This window comes from Mobula birostris, chromosome 13 (genome assembly GCF_030028105.1).
Source record: "Mobula birostris isolate sMobBir1 chromosome 13, sMobBir1.hap1, whole genome shotgun sequence".
Taxonomy (NCBI): domain Eukaryota; kingdom Metazoa; phylum Chordata; class Chondrichthyes; order Myliobatiformes; family Myliobatidae; genus Mobula; species Mobula birostris.
Genome location: NC_092382.1, coordinates 3,278,081 through 3,297,617, shown reverse-complemented (window position 1 = coordinate 3,297,617; position 19,537 = coordinate 3,278,081). Strand labels below are relative to the sequence as shown.

Genomic DNA, 19,537 nt, shown 5'->3' with positions numbered 1-19,537 from the left:
CATCGACAGACTCAGTGTGGGTGAAAGTCAGAAACAGTACGGGCACTGTCATTCATTCTGGGAGTATTCTCTAGGCTTTCCCTAAAGCCACTGGGATAACGAGAAGCAGATAACTTGACAGCTTTTGGAAAGGTACAAATATAACAAGGTAGTTATCATTGGTGACTTCTACTTTCCTGCATTTGATTCCCACCTCCTTATTCCAAAATGGGTCCATAGGGCAAAATATGTTGTGTGTCTCGGAATGAGTCTTGATTTATCTTGTGGATGGACCAACTGGAAGGGATCCCATACTGTGTCCAGTACTACGCAATGATACTGGTAGACATCACGATAGGTGACCTTTTTGAGATAGTTATCACAATAATCTAACTTTTATCATGGTCATAGGCATGTAGAAGACGATAAAGAACAGAATTTAATTAGTGGATGGACAATTGTGATGCTATTCTTAGCAATCTGGGAGCGTAAATTGATAACACATTATCTCAGGGAATAGCACATTTAGGAAGCAACATTCAAGCACGGCTCCAGAGAATTATAAGGTATCCAGGAAGGAGCTTTACAAGGGATTTAGAGGTCCAAGGGGACTTGAGAAGTCCTTGACGAGTAGGATGAAGGAAAGTCCCATCAAGTTCTACACGTTGGTGAAGAAGAGGAGGATGAACAGATTGAGGGTAGGACTACTCAGGAGCAAAGACGGAAACGTGCCTGGAGGATGAAGTGCTCAATGAATGATTTGCGTCAGAGTTACCAATGGCATGGACTATGATTGTGACGTTAGCATAGCAATGTTAAGAAAGAGGTGTTTTTTTTTAAGATTCCAATGTATACCACATCACTACGGGAAGTGAGGAGGGACTTTACAGTGACATTGACAATGACCCGTGTGCTCTCTCTGGCCACAGGTGTAGTAAAACGGGACTGGAGAATGGCAAATCTTCTTTTGTAATTCAATAAATGTATAAACGATATAATTCTGGTGATTATAGACTAGTGAGTGTTACATCAGTGGTGGGCAAAATCTTGGAACGGATACTTAGGGACAGGAATTTTGAGCATTTACAGAAACATTATCAACACGGGTTGCTACTTTGGCTTTTTGATGGTGAGAGCAGAGAAGCGTAGGGAGAAGCAAGAGATAATTTTTCATAATATGTGACAGTCATGCACCGACATTTGGATCGACAGAGTCTGATTAGGAGTGAAAAATGGCATTGTGCATGGAACGTTGCGTTCAACAGTACTTGTTAAGGATTTTGAAGATGAGAGTAAAATGACAGGACAGTGGATGTGGTACATTGGATTTCGGCAAAGCCTTATGATAAGTTGCCACATGACAGCTTGGTCTGGAAGATAAGGACCCATGCGCTTCCGAGAGAAAGTAAAATTACCTTGAAGGTAGCAAGCAACGTGTGGTGGTTGAAGAACGGAGGCCGGTAACTAGTGGTGTGCCGCAAGGCTAGAAGTTGGGACCTTTGATATTCGTTATTTGATAGCAATCGTTTGAATACGAACGCACAGGGCTTTACTAGTGAGTTCACAGATGACACAACATTAATGGATGTTGCTTTCAGTGAAGATTATCGTACTTACAGGGGATCTAAATGGGCAGAAGAGTGGTAAATTAATTGTAAAACCGACATGAGCAGCAACGGTTTTATGCAGAGGTTAGTGATGATGTGAATGCAATTGCCAGAGGAAGTGGATGAGGCAGGCACAATTATATATTTCTAGATGTAGTTGTGACGTGTAGATAGAGTGAAGAGGCCAGGAGTAAATGGGACCAACACAGAAAATTAGGACAATCTCTGTGGGTATTGTGGTCAGCATTTTCTCGTTGGGCTGAAGGACTGTAGGTGTCCTCGTTTGTTCTGTGACTCTATCAGTAGGATGCGCCAGATACCACTGGACAGACATACGGACATGGCTGGGAAGTTGATGGAAGCGGGGAATGATTGGTCCCTAAGGCAAGTGCTGCTCTGATACAGGCAATGGAGATACTGTCATATTTGCAAAGTAATCATACTCTTTCTAACTCACTGTCTGCTTGTGTGTAATTCAGAGAATCGTCAGCATGTGAAGTTTTCCTGTATCAGGACAAAAGTGTAAACAAGAAAACAACAACCAACAATCGTCAGTCAGAACCAGGATGGCTACAGGTATGATCATTGGATCGTTCTAATTAAACGTCTGTCGCATTTGTACATAATATTTGAGATGAAGAAACTTACATAGGCTGAGGGATGTTTCTGAAAACCCTTTTATGTAGCCAAGCCGAGAAAATTGCCAGCTTTGAGAATAGCTGAGGATCAGGAGACAGATTATTGTAGGTAAATGTGTGATGTGCTTCGGTATTTTAATACCCCAATGAATATCTGGGCTCTGGACAAACGATGAACGTGGTTTTCTCAAAATACGATTAAGGAGCTTCAATGGTGATATGGCACAGGAAATATAAAACAGCAAGAGAGAAACGTGGAATCAAGGAAGGTTATCGAGACAATATAATGGCATTGGTGAGTAGGATTAAAGTGAACCCCTCGGCGTTTCAAGAGGGGAACTAGAGTGGGGAACACGCAAGATGATGGAGGAACTCAGCAGATCAACAGCATCGATGGAGGGAGAGGATTTTCTCTGAGTCAGAAAACGTTCTCATCCGATTCAATCTTTTGTAATTGAAAATTTCAATCTGCAATCTCTCCGATACTAATATGTCCTTCCTGTAGTATTGTTACCAGGACCGCACACGTTATTCTAACTGGTCCAACCAACAGTTTATAAACTTGTCACAAGATCTCTTTGCGCCAGTATTCTGTGCTGCAGCTAATGACAGCAAGCATGCTAACTGTTGTCTCCACACATTGTCTACCCGTAATTTTTGGAGTATTGAAAGTTGAAAGTTCACTGAATTTATCATCAATGTACATACATGTCTCCATATGTAACACTGAGATTCGTGTCCTTGCGGGCGAGTTAGCCGACTGGATGTGGAACTGGCGAGGTGGAAGGAATCAATAGGTTACTAATAGAGTGCCGTTTAGTTTGGAGGCTTGTGCTCAGTAGTGTGGATGGATGCTATGTCCACTGTTTGCTCTTTATAGTGAAGGTTTGGTAGATAAAATTAACATTGTTCATTAGTTTGCAAATGGCATCAACATTAGTGGTAAAGTAGGGTTATGTAAATTGACAAGGAGACTGAGACGACCGTGGAATATGCTCTAATGAATGGGTTCACTTTGTAAAATTAAAGCAGCGCAGGAATTACACAGTAAATTGTAGGGCCCTGAGACGTGTTGTAGAACAATGGGAGCTGGGGGACCAAGAGTACAGATGCTCCATTCCCTGGAACTGTTCATACACGTCGGTAGAGCAGAGCACACGTGTCTTTGAGATGGAAAGAGTACAGAAAAGTTTCCTCCAGGCGACCGGACAGTGAGCGTGTCAAGGCAATGGTCAGTAGGTGATCTAGGGGACAGGACACTGTATGTCAAAGCGTACGGAGAGTATGTGGTCCAGAGGATCCGCCTGTGTGTACTCCGGTGGCTGATCTGTGTGTGACCCTGGAGACGGGACAATGTGCGTATCCAGGTAATGGTCAATCTGTGATCGAGGCGACTGGCCAGTATGTGAGTCAAGGCAGTGGTTAGTCTATGACCCAGGAGACCGGACAGATTGTGACTCAAGGCAATGTTCAATCTGTGACCCAGGGAGTGGACAGTGTGCGTCTCGAGGTAATGGTCAGTCTGTGACCCAGGGGATCGGACACTTTGACACAGTGGACGGACAGTATCTGATCGAGGGGATCCGGAAGTGTGTAATCCGGTGGCGGATCTGTGTGTGACACCAGTGACTGGACGGTTTGTGACCCACGGAGATTTTGTTCGTGGAAAATAAACCCAGTGATATTTCCCGGTATCACCTGACACCATTCCATTAAGAAGCTCTGGACATCAGTGTGTTCAATTGCTGAGTAGCTAGTGATTAGTATTACTGCGTCTACCCTGTTCTTTTTCTGGGTGTGGATGTGTCCAGTCACAGGCTTATCGGGATGGTAACCTGGCAGGAGGTGTGGTTCACATTCACCAGCACAGTCCCGCTCCAAATCTGGTCAGCCAGAGTCTCGGCTCCATTATTTGATGGCTCTGGTCTGCTTTAGCTGGAATTTATAAAGCTGGGCGGGGGGTGATCTCATTGAACCCTTTCGAATGCTGAAAGGCCGAGAGCGAACAGATGGGGAAAGGATTTTTCCCATGGTGGGAAAGTGTAGATTCAGAGGGCACAGACTCAGGATAGAGGATCATCCATCCGAAACAGAGATGCGGAGACATTTCTTTAGCCAGTGGGTGGTGAATTTGTGGAATTTGTTACCACAGGCAGCTGTGGAGGCCAGGTTGTTGGGTTGTTACTTAAAGCAGAGATTGATAGGTTCTTGATGGGACACAACATCAAGGTTACAGGGAGAAGGCGAGGAACTCGGGTTGAGGAGCGGAAAAAAGGATCAGCCATGATTAAATGGCGGAGCAGAATCGATGGACCAAATGTCCTAATTATGGTCCAATGTCTCATGTTCTTATTGTAACCACCCACTGCGAATCCTTGTTCTGCTCGTATCTAAGTCACTTCACTACAACCTGCAATTCATCATTTATTTCAGGTGGGAAATTAAATAAAATATGGAAAGCATTCGAGAGATTTTTACCAAGTAAATCATCGATTGAAGATGATCAAGACACGGGAAGCAAGGTACCAAAGCAGGGTCAGATTGAGAGCAATGTCCCAATGGAATGCGATCCGGCCACAGCGGAAGTGGATCAAATTCAGCCCAGAGACAGTGACGTCAGAGACACTGAGCAGGACCCTGGAACCAGCACAAGTGAGGCGACTGTCTGTCAGCCCAGAGACAGTGACGTCAGAGACACTGAACAGGACCCTGGAACCAGCACGTGAGGCGACTGTCTGTCAGCCCAGAGACAGTGACGTCAGAGACACTGACCAGGACCCTGGAAACAGCACAAGTGAGGCCACTGTCTGTCAGCACAGAGACAGTGACGTCAGAGACACTGATCAGGACCCTGGAACCGGCAAAACTGAGGCGACTGTCTGGCGGCCCAGGGACAATGACGTCAGAGCCACAGAGCAGGACCATGGAAACAGCACGTGAGGCGAATGTCTGTCAGCCCAGACACAGTGACGTCAGAGACACTGATCAGGATCCTGGAACCAGCACGTTAGGCGAATGTCTGTCAGCCCAGAGACAGTGACGTCAGAGACACTGATCAGGACCCTGGAACCGGTACAAGTGAGGCGAATGTCTGTCAGCCCAGAGACAGTGACGTCAGAGACACCGATCAGACCCTGGAACCGGTACAAGTGAGGCGACTGTCTGTCAGCCCAGAGAGAGTGACGTCAGAGACACTGATCAGACCCTGGAACCGGTACAAGTGAGGCGACTGTCTGTCAGCGCAGAGACAGTGACATCAGAGACACTGATCAGGAACCTGGAACCGGCAAAACTGTCTGTCGGCCCAGGGACAGTGACGTCAGAGACACAGAGCAGGACCATGGAACCAGCACGTGAGGCGAATGTCTGTCAGCCCAGAGACAGTGACGTCAGAGACACTGAGCAGGACCCTGGAACCAGCACGTGAGGCGAATGTCTGTCAGCCCAGAGAGAGTGACGTCAGAGACACTGATCAGGACCCTAAAACCAGCACAAGTGAGGCGACTACCTGTCAGCCAAGAGACAGTGACGTCAGAGACACTGATCAGGACCCTGGAACCGGTACAGGTGAGGCGACTCTCTGTAAGCCCAGAGACAGTGACCTCAGAGACACTGATCAGGACCCTGAAACCAGCACGTGAGGCGACTGTCTGTCAGCTCAGAGACAGTGACGTCAGAGACACTGATCAGGACCCTGGAACCAGTACAAGTGAGGCGACTGTCTGTCAGCCCAGAGACAGTGACATCAGAGACACTGATCAGGTCCCTGGAACCAGCACAAGTGAGGCGACTGTCTGTCAGCCCATAGACAGTGACGTCAGGGACACTGAGCAGGACCCTGGAACCAGCACAAGTGAGGCGACTGTCTGTCAGCCCAGAGACAGTGACATCAGAGACACTGATCAGGACCCTGGAACCAGCACAAGTTAGGCGACTGTCTGTCAGCCCAGAGACAGTGACGTCAGAGACACTGATCAGGACCCTGGAAACAGCACAAGTGAGGTGACTGTCTGTCAGCACAGAGACAGTGACGTTAGAGACACTGATCAGGGCCCTGGAACCGGCAAAACTGAGGCGACTGTCTGTCGGCCCAGGGACAGTGACGTAAGAGACACAGAGCAGTACCATGGAACCAGCACGTGAGGCGAATGTCTGTCAGCCCAGAGACAGTGACGTCAGAGACACTGAGCAGGACCCTGGAACCAGCACGTGAGGCGACTGTCTGTCAGCCCAGTGACAGTGACGTCAGAGACAGTGATCAGGACCCTGGAACCGGTACAAGTGAGGCGACTGTCTGTCAGGCCAGAGACAGTGACGTCAGAGAGACTGATCAGGACCCTGGAACCAGCACAATTGAGGCGACTGTCTGTCAGCCCAGAGACAGTGACTTCAGAGACACTGATCAGGACCCTGGCACCAGCACAAGTGAGGCGACTGTCTGTCAGCCCAGAGACAGTGACTTCAGAGACACTGAGCAGGACCCTGGAACCGGTACAAGTGAGGCGACTGTCTGTCAGCCCAGAGACAGTGACCTCAGAGACACTGAGCAGGATCCTGGAACCAGCACAGGTGAGGCGACTGTCTGTCAGCTCGGAAGCGCATTAAACACGGAATTGTCAAGTGCCCAACAAAGAACGGGTCAGTGAAATATGAGGGTGGTGTGTTCGCAGAATGTGGCAGGGAGGGAGGACGTGATTCCTTGTAGGCGGGTTGGTCAGAGGGGGGAAATGTGTGGGTGTGCTACAAGTTTCTCAGTGAGGAACCCGCTAGCCCACTACAGGAAATGTACTGCCTGCTGCTGAGGATTTTCAGCATGTGTATTCGAGAAAATGCAGCTGCCCAGATGAAGAGAGCATTTCCAGGATATGAATTGAGGGAAATGTTCTCGCCAGGATGCTGAGAGCATCTCTGGGAAGCGACTCTCATTGACAGTCCCAACATTTATTCCCATTCTAAATTGAAATAGGTGTCTGGTTGGGGTGGGAGGGGATGACATCTGGCAAAGTAGTCCTTGTGGTAGAGTAATTCCCAAAGCATTGTTGGGTAGATTTTGAGGCCACTCTTGGGGGCATATGTGTAAATATGGCCGATCCTAGTGTTGTTCCTTGTGGAGCATCACTGGTCAAAGATCGCCAGCCACGTTAAGCCTCATTACCACCTGTCCCTTATGGGGAAAACAACTATGAATCCAAAAGGCCAATTCACCGCAGTTCCCCAGCATGTCAATTTTCTGTATGAGTCCATGTCGGACCTTGTCAAACATCAGACTAACATCCAAGTAGACAATCTCCATGTGTAACTTCATCCATCACATTTGTCACCACCTGGAAGAACTCCATCAAGTTAGCAAGACGCTAACCCCGCGCAAAGCCTTGGTGCTGATCCCTACCCACCTCAATCCTTCTCTCTTCCATACTCCCTTGGGGCAGACGGTATAAAGGGCCGAATGTAAGTACCAGCAGCCTCAAGGACAGCTTTAATTCTGCGTTTATAAGTCTATTTACCGTCACCTACTCTGTTATTATTGGCTCTCAATAATAATGAGTCAATTTTATATGTAAAATTGTAACATCGTGTATCTCGTAACTAATAACCACTCATTTAGACAACCACAATATACTCACAGAAGAGCAGAAAGAATACTGTTGAGGATTTAACTGGATTTAAGGAACAACTGAAAATAGATAACAAATTCAAAATCAAGCCCGGAGGGAAAGCAGAAATCTGACTATCAAAAAAAAAACATTTGATACTGTCCCTCTCTCGTGGTTAATAGAACTTCCTAAGATATACACTTAATACTTGTGAAATATCCACATCTGGTGAAGCATTAGCGTACAATAATCATCCTATTAACAATCACAAAGGAAAAGCTACCGTTATCAAAATAAATGGAGACATTTTCCTAAGCCTGCTATGGTTTTCACTAGCTTTAAACCCGCTTTCCAATTTACTAAATCGGAGAAAAATAGGGTATCAAAACCGGGAAAAAATGAATTATACCTTGGAACACCTGCTGTACAGAATGCCTTGAAATTGTTCGCTCTATCATCAGTAAAGCTAAAACAACTAATTAAAGTAATGAAACTAATTTTCAAAGATATAAACATGAGCTTAAAGTAAACATTAAACATTTCGAAAGGTGTAGTAGAGCTTGTAGTGTATGACAGAGCATCAGGATTCAATACAACAGATGGATCGATATGAAACATAAGTATATTAAGGATATCAACAAACAAAGAAAATAGATCATCGTGTGATAAAGAGAAATGTTTCAACAGAATTTACTTCAAGGCTTAAGAAAATCTGCCAAACTAAGCTGAGTCGTAACAATATAACAAAGGCAATAAATAAGTTCGCTCTGCCTATGTTAATGTATTCCTTTGGCATGATATCTCGGTCTGAAACCGATCTGGAAAACTTACAAAAAAAAAGCACTGAAATAACACTCGAGTGCACCGAGATTAACACTACCTACCACAGTATGAGGAAGAGGATTAACGGACATAAAAAATACACAACAGTCAGATAAAATTCTCAGATTCAGAAACCGGTTTAATATCACCAATATATGTTGTGAGATTTATTGGCATTTATTTATATATAATTTTATGCTATATATAGATAATATACACACCCCCTTCTCGTCCATATTTAGTAAATCACACTTTGGCAGCAATTACAAGCTTGGGTCGTGTGGATAAGTGTCTATCAGCTTTGCACATCTGGACACTGCATGTTTTCCCCATTCTTTACAAAACTTCTCAAGCTCTGTCAGATTGCACGGGAATCATTAGTAAACTGCAGTCTTCAAGTCCAGACAAAATTTCTCCATTGGATTGAGGTCTGTATTCTGACTTAGCCACTCCAGAGCATTAACTTTGTTGTTTTTAAGCTCTTCCTGTATAGATTTGACTTTCTGCTTGGGGTTATTGTCTTGCTGGAAAAATCTTTTCCCAATTTGTAGTTCTCCTGCAGATTACATCAGCTTTTCTTCCAGGATTTCCCTGCTTTTTGCTGCATTCATTTTACCCTCTACCTTCACAAGCCTTCCAGGGCCTGCTGCAGTGCAACGTCCCCACAGCATGTTGCTTCTCGGTCAGAATCTTGTGATTTTGATGATGTGTAGTGTTTGGCTTACACCAAATATAGCATTTAGTCTGATGGCCAGAAAGCACAATTTTGATTTAATCAGACCTTCGAACTTCTGGGTCTCCCAGATGCCTTCTGGCAAACTCTGGCCGAGATTGCATGTGAGCTTTTTTTTCAACAGTGCGTTTGTCTTTGCCACTCTCCCGTAAAGGATTGTGAATCCTTGTTCTGCTCGGCTCTAAATCACTCCAGCATAACCTGTAAATCATTTATTTCAGGTGGGAAATTAAATAGGTTATGGAAAGTATTCGTGAGGTGTTTTCCAGGCAACTCATCCAGGGAAGATGATCGGAACACGGGAAGCAAGATACCAAAGCAGGGTCAGATTGAGAGCGATGTCCCAATGGAATGCGATCCGGCCGCAGCGGAAGTGGATCAAATTCAGCCCAGAGACAGTGACGTCAGAGACACTGAGCAGAACCCTGGAACCCGCACAAGTGAGGCGACTGTCTGTCAGCCCAGAGACACTGACGTCAGAGACACTGATCAGGACCCTGGAACCGGTACAAGTGAGGCGACTGTCTGTCAGCCCAGAGACAGTGACGTCAGAGACACTGATCAGGACCCTGGAACCGGTACAAGTGAGGCGACTGTCTGTCAGCTCAGAAGCTCATTGAACACGGAATTCTCAAGTCCCCAACAAGGAGCAGGTGAGAGAAATGTGAGAGTGATGTGTTCGCAGAATGAGGCAGGAAGAAGTATAAATGTGATTCATTGTTGGAGGATTGGTCAGAGAGGGGGAATTTGTGGCTGTGCTACAAGTGTCTTAGTGAGGCACCCTCTACCCCACTACAAGCAATATACTGCTTGCTCTGAGGATTTCTAGGATGTGTATTGGAGGAAATGCAGCTGTCCAGATAAGAGAGCATCTCTGGGATATGAATTATAGGAAATGTATTTGCCAGGATGCTGAGTGCATCTCTGGGAAGCAACTCTCATTGACAGCCCCAGCATTTATTCCCATCCTAAATTGAAATAGGTGAGTGGGTGGAGTGGGAGTGGTTGGTCTCTAGCGAAGTTGTCCATCTGGTAAAGTAATTCCCAGAGTGTTGTTGGGTAGGTTTTGAGGCCAGTCTTGGGGAAACGGGCATATGTGTAAACATGGCCGATCCCAATGTGGTTCCTTGTGGAACATCACTGGTGAAAGAGCACCAGCCAGGTTAAACCTCATTACCAACTGTCTCTTATGGGGAAGACGACTATGAATCCAAAAAGCAATCACCACAGTTCCCAAGCATATTAATTTTCTGTATCAGCCTCTCACGTGTGACCTTGTCAAACACCCAACTGAAATCCAAGTAGACAATATGCATGTGCAACTTTATCCATCACCTTTGTAACCACCTGGAAGAACTCCATTAAGTTAGTAAGATGCTAACCCCGGCCAATTTCCTGGTGCTGAACCCTAACCCACCTCAAACATTCTCTCTTCTCATGCTCCCATGGGTCAGAAGATATAAAAAAGGCTGAATATAAGTACCACCAGCCTCAAGGACAGTTTTAATTCAGCGTTTATAAGACTATTTATCGTCACCTACTCTGTTATTATTGACTCTTAATATTGATGAGTCAATTTTATATATAAAATTGTAACATCGCGTATCTAGTAACTAATAACCACTCACTTAGGCAACACAATATACTTACAGAAGAGCAGAAAGAATACCGTTAGGGTATGAAGGGATTTAAGGAACTGATAATAGATTATATAATTCAAAATCAAACCCGGAGGGAAAGCAGATATCGGACTATCGAAAATCATTTTATTCTGTCTCTCATTCTTGGATAAGAGACCTTCCTAATATATACACCTAATACTTGTGAAATATCTACAATATCTGATGAAGCAGTAGCATCAATAATCACCCTATTAACAATCAAAAAGGAACAACTACTGTTATCAAAATAAATGGAAGCATTTTCCAGAGCAAAACGCTAAGCCTGCCCTTTTTCTCTAGCTTTAAACCCGCTCCTAATTTACTGAATTAGACAAAAATAGGGTAGCAAAACAGGGAAAAAAATGAATTATACCTTAACACACCAACTGTACAGAATGATTTGAAATTATTCGCTCTTGTATCAGTAAAGCAAAAACATTTAATTCAAATAATGGAACTAATTTCCAGGCATATAAACATGAGCATTTGACTAGAAAAGTACAGAACATTAAACATTTCGAAAGGTGTAGTAGAGCTTGTAGTGTATGACAGAGCATCAGGATTCAATACAACAGATGGATCGATATGAAACATAAGTATATTAAGGATATCAACAAACAAAGAAAATAGATCATCGTGTGATAAAGAGAAATGTTTCAACAGAATTTACTTCAAGGCTTAAGAAAATCTGCCAAACTGAGCTGAGTAGTAAAAATATAACAAAGGCAATAAAAACGTTCGCTCTGCCTATATTAAACTATTCCTTTGGTATAATATTTCGGTCTGAAACCGATCCGGAAAATTTACAAAACAAAAAAATAAAATAAAACTGAAATAACACTCGAGTGCACTTCGATTAACACTACCTACGACAGTATGAGGAACAGGATTAACGGACACAAAAAAAATACACAACAGTCAGATAAAAGTTCTCAGATTCAGAAACAGGTTTACTATCACCGATATATGTTGTGAGATTTATTGGCATTTATTTATATATAATTTTATGCTATAGATAAATAATATACACCCACCCCCCCGGCTCCCATCTAGTCCATATTTAGTAGGTCACACTTTGGCAGCAATTACAGGTTTGAGTTGTGTGGAAATCAATTTTGCACATCTGGACACTGCAATTTTGCCCCATTCTTTACAGAACTGCTCAAGCTCTGTGAAATTGCATGGGAATCGTTAGTGAATTGCACTTTGCAAGTCCAGCCAAAAATTTTCAATTAAATTAAGGTATGGACTCTGACTTAGACTCACGAGGACATCAACTTTGTTGTTTTTAAGCTTTCCTGTATAGCTTTGACTTTATGCTTGGATTTATTGTCTTGCTGGATTTTTTTTTTCCCCAGTCACTGTTCTTCTGCAGACTACATCAGCCTTCCTTCCAGGATTTCCCTGTTTTTGTTGCATTCATTTTACCCTCTACCTTCACAAGCCTTCCAGGGCCTGCTGCAGTACAACGTCCCCACATCATGATGCTTCACAGTAGGAATCTTGTGATTTTGATGCTGTGTAGTGTTTGGCTGACACCAAACATAGCATTTAGTCTGATGGCCAGAAAGCACAGCTTTGATTTAATCAGACCTTCGGACCCGAACCTTCCGGGTCTCCCAAATGCCCTCTGGCAAACTCTGGCCGAGATTTTGTTTCAGTTGTTTTTTTTTCAACAGTGCGTTTCTCTTTACAACAGTCCCATACAGCTGTGACTGGTGAAGCTCCCGGGCAACAGTTGTCTGCGCAGTCTCTACCATCTCAGCCAGTGAAGCCTGGGACTCCTCAAGAGTTGTCATAGGTCTCTTGGTGGCCTCCCTCAGCAGTCCTCGTCTTGCACGGTTACTCAGTTTCTGAGGACAGCTCCTCTACGCAGATTTACAGCTGTGCTATATTCTTTCCATTTATTGATCATTGTCTTAACTGTACTCCAAGTGATACTCAGTGACTTGGAACTGTTCCTGTATTCATCTCCTGACTTATGCTTTTCAGTAACCTTTTCGCAGAGTTGCTTGTAGTGTTCTTTTGTCTTAGAGGTGTATTTTTTTTGCCAGGATACTGACTCACCAGCAGTTGGGCCTTCCAGATACATGTGTATTTTACTACAATCAATTGAAACAACGTGACTGCACACAGGTGTCCAAGCACAGATCTCCATTTAACAAATCACGTGACTTCTAAAACCAACTGGCTGTACCAGTGCAGATCTAGTGTCATATTAAAAGAGGATGAATACTTACACAATTAATTATTTTGTGTTTTATATTTGGAGTTGGTTTAGATCACTTGAAATTGATGTTTTCGCTTTGACTTAAGTATTTTTATGTTGATCATTGTCAGAAAAGACACATTAAATCAAATGTGCTTGAATGTTGTGAAACGATAAAACAGGAAAAGAGAGAACATACAGGTCCTTCGGCAAACAATGTTGTGCTGACCATGTAACCTACTCTACAGCATAACCAACTATTCTTTCTAAGCTCCATATAGGTATCTAAGAGTCTCTGAAAGTACCCTATTGTGTCCGCCTCCCCCATCTGGCTGGCAGTGCATTCCATGTACCCACCAGTATCTGCATGACATCCCTCTGTACCTTGTTCCAAGCACATTAAAATATGGCCCCTCGTGCCAGGTTGGAAAAAGCCTCTGATGATCCACAAGATCAATGCCTCTCATCAACATATGCACCTCTATCGGGTCACCTCTCATCCTCTGTGGCTGCAAAGAGAAAAGAGCAAGTTCACTCAATCTATTCTCATAAGGCATGCATCCAATCCAGGCAACATCCTTGAAAATCTCTTTTGCATTTTCTCTCCACAGTATCCACATCCTTCCTGTAGTGAGGTGACCAGAATTAAAGACAGCCCTCCAAGTGAGGTCTAACGAAGGTCTGCTTTTTAGCTTTAACGATCGTGTGGTTAGTCAGAGGGTTTTTTCCCAGGGCTGAAGGGGCTAACACAAGACGGCACAGTTTTAAGGTGTTTGGACGTAGGTACAGTGGAGATGTCAGGGGCAAGGTTTTTTTTTTACGCAGAATGGTGAGTGCGTGGAATAGGCCGCCAGCGACGGTGGTGGAGGCGGATACGACAGGGTCTTTAAGAGTCTCCTGGATAGGAACATGGTGCTTAGAAAAATAGAGGGCTGTGGGTAACCCGAGGTAATTTCTTAAGTAAATACATGTACAGCAGCATTCTAAGCCGAAGGGTCTGTATTTTGCTGTAGGGTTCCTGTATTTCTGTGTTTCTGTGTTTCTATGTTTCTGTGTCTCACAGATCTTGAACTCAGTCCCACAGTTGATGAAGGCAATCACACCATACGCCCTCTTAACAACACTGTCAATCTGCGCAGCAGCTTTGAGTGTCTTATGGACACAAACTCCAAAATCTCACTGATCCTCCACACTGCCTAGAGTCTTATCATTAAGATTTTTTCTGTCTTCAAATTTGAAACCACTGGTCATCGTCCTGAATGCAGAATTCTAACATCTACAACTATCTTTTGTGTTCTGTGAGCAAGCCAATTCTGGATCCACAAAACAACGTCTCTTGGATCCCATGCTGCATTACCTACTGAATGAGTCTGGCCTGGGGAACCTTATCAAATGCCTTACTGAAATCCATATACACCACATCCACTGCTCTACCTTCATCAATGTGTTTTGTTCCATCGTCAAATAATTCAATCACGTCCGTAAGGCATGACCAACACTTAACAAAGCGATTTTGACTATCCCTAATCTGATTATGTATCTCCAAATGCTCATAGATCCTGCCTCTCAGAAACTTCTCCAACAATTTGCCATTCACTGAAGTAATATTCACTGCTCTATAATGTACTGCGTTATCTCTACGCCCTTTCTTGAACAAGGGAACAATATTTGCAACCGTCCAAATCTCTAGTACTTCTCCCTACCCTATTGATAATGCAAAGATCATCGTCAGAGGCTCAGCAGTCTCCTCCTTCGCTTCCCACGGAAGCCTGGGGTATATCTCATACAGTCCCGGCAACTTATCTAACTTAATACCGTTCAAAAGCTCCAGCACATCCTCTTTCTTATTTTCTATACATTCAAGTACCTCAGAATATTTAAAATGATCGACAGATTGAGAAACATCTGTTGAGAATGTAACGGTGAATTCTAACCAAGCCAAATTACCATTGCTGGCGACCTCCAACGGATTTGTTATCCTTGCATGACCCGCCCTCAGCTCCAATAATAATTGTTACAAATGTCGGTGATATATATCCGATCTTTTATTAGCAATCAGCAAACATACAATCTCGAAGCGATGAAACTGAAGTGTACCCAAGTGTAATTTCAACGTATTTGAGTGGATAATAATAAAAGATGTGACATCTGTCATTCCCCAGCTGTGTACTGCACTGAACAAAGCACAAACATGTAAACGATTCCCTTTGAATTTACCACAGCCCCACTGATGCGACTGGTTACCATAAAAAAAATCATAAATACACAGCAGAGAATACAATGCAGATAGAGAGCAGATACATAGCCCCTACACAAAGGATCAGCTCCGATACAGGGTCTTCCACATGAAATATTAACATACTGTCTGTCTTGTTGAATAATTACTGCATTATGTTTTATTTATTTTAAAGCTTTTTTTGTCAACTTGCTGTTGAATACTGTGTGATAATGAACAGGTGATATACTCAAAGAAATTTTGATCGGAGTTCAGGTGATAATTATGGTATTATAGTCCTGCCGGAGAAAATGTACTAGTTTCAGCGGAAGATGTCTTGATTGCATTGTTCAGGATGTCAGAGTGCTTCGATTTTGGCTCAAAGCATATATTGCCGTTGCTGTCAATGCCAGGCGATGTTAAACTAAAAGGAGACGGTGAGAATCAGGTGTGACTGAGAAATCTGTATAATTCAACGACGAGAGTAATAGATGTCCCATTAGTCAGCAGAAATATTTCAACCCACACTGCTGTAACTGTTGTCCATTACTCACAATAGCGCCACCAGTGGTAGGAGGATGAAACCAGTGGACACAGTCTGCTCAACCTGCCAAACCATTCCGTTGATTCGGTTCCTGAAACGGAATTGCCTGCAATATGGCGAGTAGGTACCCTCGAGAATCCTGGCTCAGCGTGCAATCCATGGACAGAGCGGGAGTGGGTATTGCGTGACTGTGGGTGAATGGGCACAGGTGTATCCAGCCGTGTCAAGATTTCAGTGGACAGGCCCAAGATGTTTGGAAGTGCTTGCCTGCGTTTAAAAACAAAACAGTGTTCCCTTTTATACCTCAATTAATGTCTGACCCTCCTGTTAATTTTGTTTGTTACAGAGCAGCAAAATCTGAACACAACTGTACTCAAAATAGCTGAACGGGTGCGTAATGGAGGAGTTCCAGTGACGTCAGGATCAGGAAAGGTCACGGGTATGTTGGCGAATAATTTCAATTAATAAATATTGTGCTGACTGTGTGTCTGGGTTTTATCCAATATCGGCAATACACAAAATATTTGTGAAGGAACTGAGCAGAGAGAGAGGTAACATCTCTGGGGGAATCATTCCCCAATGTGGATGGAGTACAATTACTGTCTCCTCTAACAGATTGTGATCTACATTCAAATAGCGAGTTACTCCAGAATACATGGCATTCTACATATGCTGAAAGTTTTGAGCAACAAAAGGACACATAAAATATTGTCAGAGCTCAACAGGTCAGGCAGCATCCATGGAGAGGAATACACATTTGAGGTTTCGGTTCAGGACCACAAGGAATAGAGATTAATGTGGCAATATCTAGAATTTCCGTCACCTTCATTTCTAGTCCCGATGAATGGCCTTGGCTCGAAATGTTGATTGTTTATTCTCCTCCATAGACGCTGTCTGACCTGCTGAGTTCCTACAGTATTTTGTGAGATATCCCAGAGGTTTGCTGAGGAAAGGGGTTGACCAGGCAGCCAGAGTAGAGCCGTGGTGATGGGCAGTACCAGGAGAATGATGGTGATGGGTTACTATATTCTCAGCAAGAAGCAGAGTCCTTTACAAATAGAGAGGTACATTCTCGGGGACACGAACGAGCAGCTTTCAACAGATGGAGCTATACCCACTCACACTTCCCCTCCCCCCACCGGTCTAACCCCGTTCCCCCCATATATATATCGGACTGTTTGGTGACCTGGAGCACCATTTTTACCTTCCACAAAGAAAGTAACTGCCCAATATGGGGTCAGTAATTTCTTTAATTTTCCCTATTTTCCTTCACAGGTCCGAGCTCAATGATCACCGAGCTCCTGGCAGGCTGGAATGATTTCCAGCTGCTGCAGTTGACGGATTTCTACCGGGACAGGCTGGAGCAGGCGATGGAAGGAGGGGTGCACGGAGTGAGCCTGGCGTTAACTGCCGAGAATCAGTTCAGTGGAGAGGAACACCGGGTGAGTGGGAGGGAGAAGGGGTTTGAATTTTCGCACATCACCAGGTGTCGGAACTGTGACTCATCTGATATTAAATTAGATACAGGAGAAACTGGGAAAAATGCTCTACATGGAATCTCAAACATGTGAATCTGAACCAGTGATAGAAAGAGGTGAAAAGACTCCGCGGACTGGTGGGTGGCTGCTCAGTGTTCAGAGTGAGTTGAGCAGGTAACAGTTGTGTGGGCTTACAGTATTAAATGGAAATATGACAGGAAGTTTCGGTTTGGGAAGATCGTGCAGCGTGGTAGCAGGACGTCAGTCAGAACCGTGGCTTTATCTGTGGGTGCCACAGGAGCTGGAGTGTGTTGTGTTCTGGGTGGAGATGATTGTGTTATAATCTGTCACTCCAAACAGTGCGGATAGGAAAATAGTGACATATTGTAATGTGGAATCACTGAGTAAACCTTCACTGGAAAAGATAAAGGAAAGGCATCAGGTGTCAACTGGTAATCGGCTGGCATGCTGGACACTGGCGTCTGAGGAGATGAAGCAAATAATATTTTCAGCAACTTCTCTGAGACTGTTCTCTCTGTTATAAAAACCTTCCTGACTTCTTTATTCCTCTGTGATGGTCATTTCCATCGTCAAATACGGAGAGGAATTATTGATGGATTTGGAGCCACGTCAATGAAGCGGTCACAGACCAGCCAGGATCTCATTGACTGGTGGACCAGGTTCACGGTGAATGTGCCTCCGTGTGCTCTGCACTCAGAATGTACAGTCCATGTCCATTCAGGATCAGCATAATCTTAAAAAAAAAACTTTTCAGTTTAATTTATCGAAACTATTTTTTTGAACATTCACTTAGTAATCCTACCTTTTCCCTTTGGAGGAATAAAGGATTTTTTTTTCTTTATGGATTTGTTTCAAGAAGGCCAATTGATGTCCTTTGAGAAATTAGTAACTACATCCTCTCTCTCATAATCACATTTTTTGCAATATCTTCAGGTCAGACATTTCTTACAAGAATATTTAAGTAATTTTTCATATATACAAGACTCTGACCTGTTAGATATTGTTTTAAAAATGAACCCTTTAGTGAAAGGTTTCATTGGGAAAATTTATAATTTACTATTACAACAGTATAACTATCTTTTACTTAAGATTAAGCAAGATTGGGAAAGAGAACTTAACATGACCTTGATAACAGAGGATTGGTTGCGAATTTTGAAGCTATCTAACTCTTCTACGATTTGTGCCAGTCATTCTCTAATTCAATTTAAAATTGTACATCGTTATTATTTGACAAAGGGGAGATTGTCTAAAATATTTCCTAATGTAAATAGTCAGTGTGATAGATGCAAAACTGAGATACCTGCATTGACACATATGTTTTGGTCGTGTTCTGTATTGAAACAATTTTTGAAATCTATTTTTTCTACAATTTCTAAAGCTTTAAAAATCAATTTACAACTTAATAAATTGACAGTTTAGTTTGGTATGATTCCTCAATATATTCACGGTATTTCTATATCAGACGAATACATAATTGCATTTGTCACATTATTGGCTAGAAGGGCTAGTTTATTAAAATGGAAAGATGTCTCTGCTCCCACTTTGATACAATGGTTCTCTCAGGTGATGCTATGTCTTAGTTTGCAAAAAATCAGAAGTCGAACTTTTGATCCTAGATTTGACTTCGAGAAAAGGCGGAGTTCTTTCGCCCATTATTATCATTTGATTTGAGTTAATAAAGATGGTCCTTTTCTGATGCTTGGGTATATGGATCTGGTTAGAGGATTGTCGCCTTTTATTTCAATGGAAGCTAGTATGGCGCATAACTCCGGGTTTGTGCTCCAAATGGGTTTTTTACCCGTTTGTTTTCATTGTTATTAGTTTTCTTTTCTTCCTGTTTTAGTTAGCAGGGGTTTTTTTTCCTTTCTTTTTTCCATAATGATATGCTGTTCAGCTTCGTTGATAGTTTAACTCTTATTCTACATATGGATATGTTGTCTTGATTATTTTGATGTACTTTTCTCTGTTGTTGATTTTCAATAATAATTAATAAAAAGATTTAAAAATGAAAAGGATCAGCACCCGTCCGGGTGACT

At 43.3% G+C, this 19,537-nt stretch overlaps 1 protein-coding gene across 6 annotated transcripts in view; it reads left to right on the top strand.

Moving 5' to 3' along the window:
- The window catches only part of LOC140208234 (NACHT, LRR and PYD domains-containing protein 3-like), a 48,465-nt gene that overhangs the window by 18,470 nt on the left and 10,458 nt on the right, over nucleotides 1–19,537 (top strand). For 3 of the 6 annotated variants that reach the window (XM_072276750.1, XM_072276751.1, XM_072276749.1), the window contains exons 3-7: nucleotides 2,066–2,162; nucleotides 4,658–6,793; nucleotides 9,595–10,026; nucleotides 16,349–16,441; nucleotides 17,278–17,444. In XM_072276750.1, coding sequence (XP_072132851.1) covers nucleotides 6,373–6,793; nucleotides 9,595–10,026; nucleotides 16,349–16,441; nucleotides 17,278–17,444 — 1,113 coding nt within the window. In that variant the 5' untranslated portion in view covers nucleotides 2,066–2,162; nucleotides 4,658–6,372. The remainder of the gene's footprint in view (nucleotides 1–2,065; nucleotides 2,163–4,657; nucleotides 6,794–9,594; nucleotides 10,027–16,348; nucleotides 16,442–17,277; nucleotides 17,445–19,537) is intronic. The other 3 variants (XM_072276752.1, XM_072276753.1, XM_072276754.1) reach the window with 3 other exon arrangements.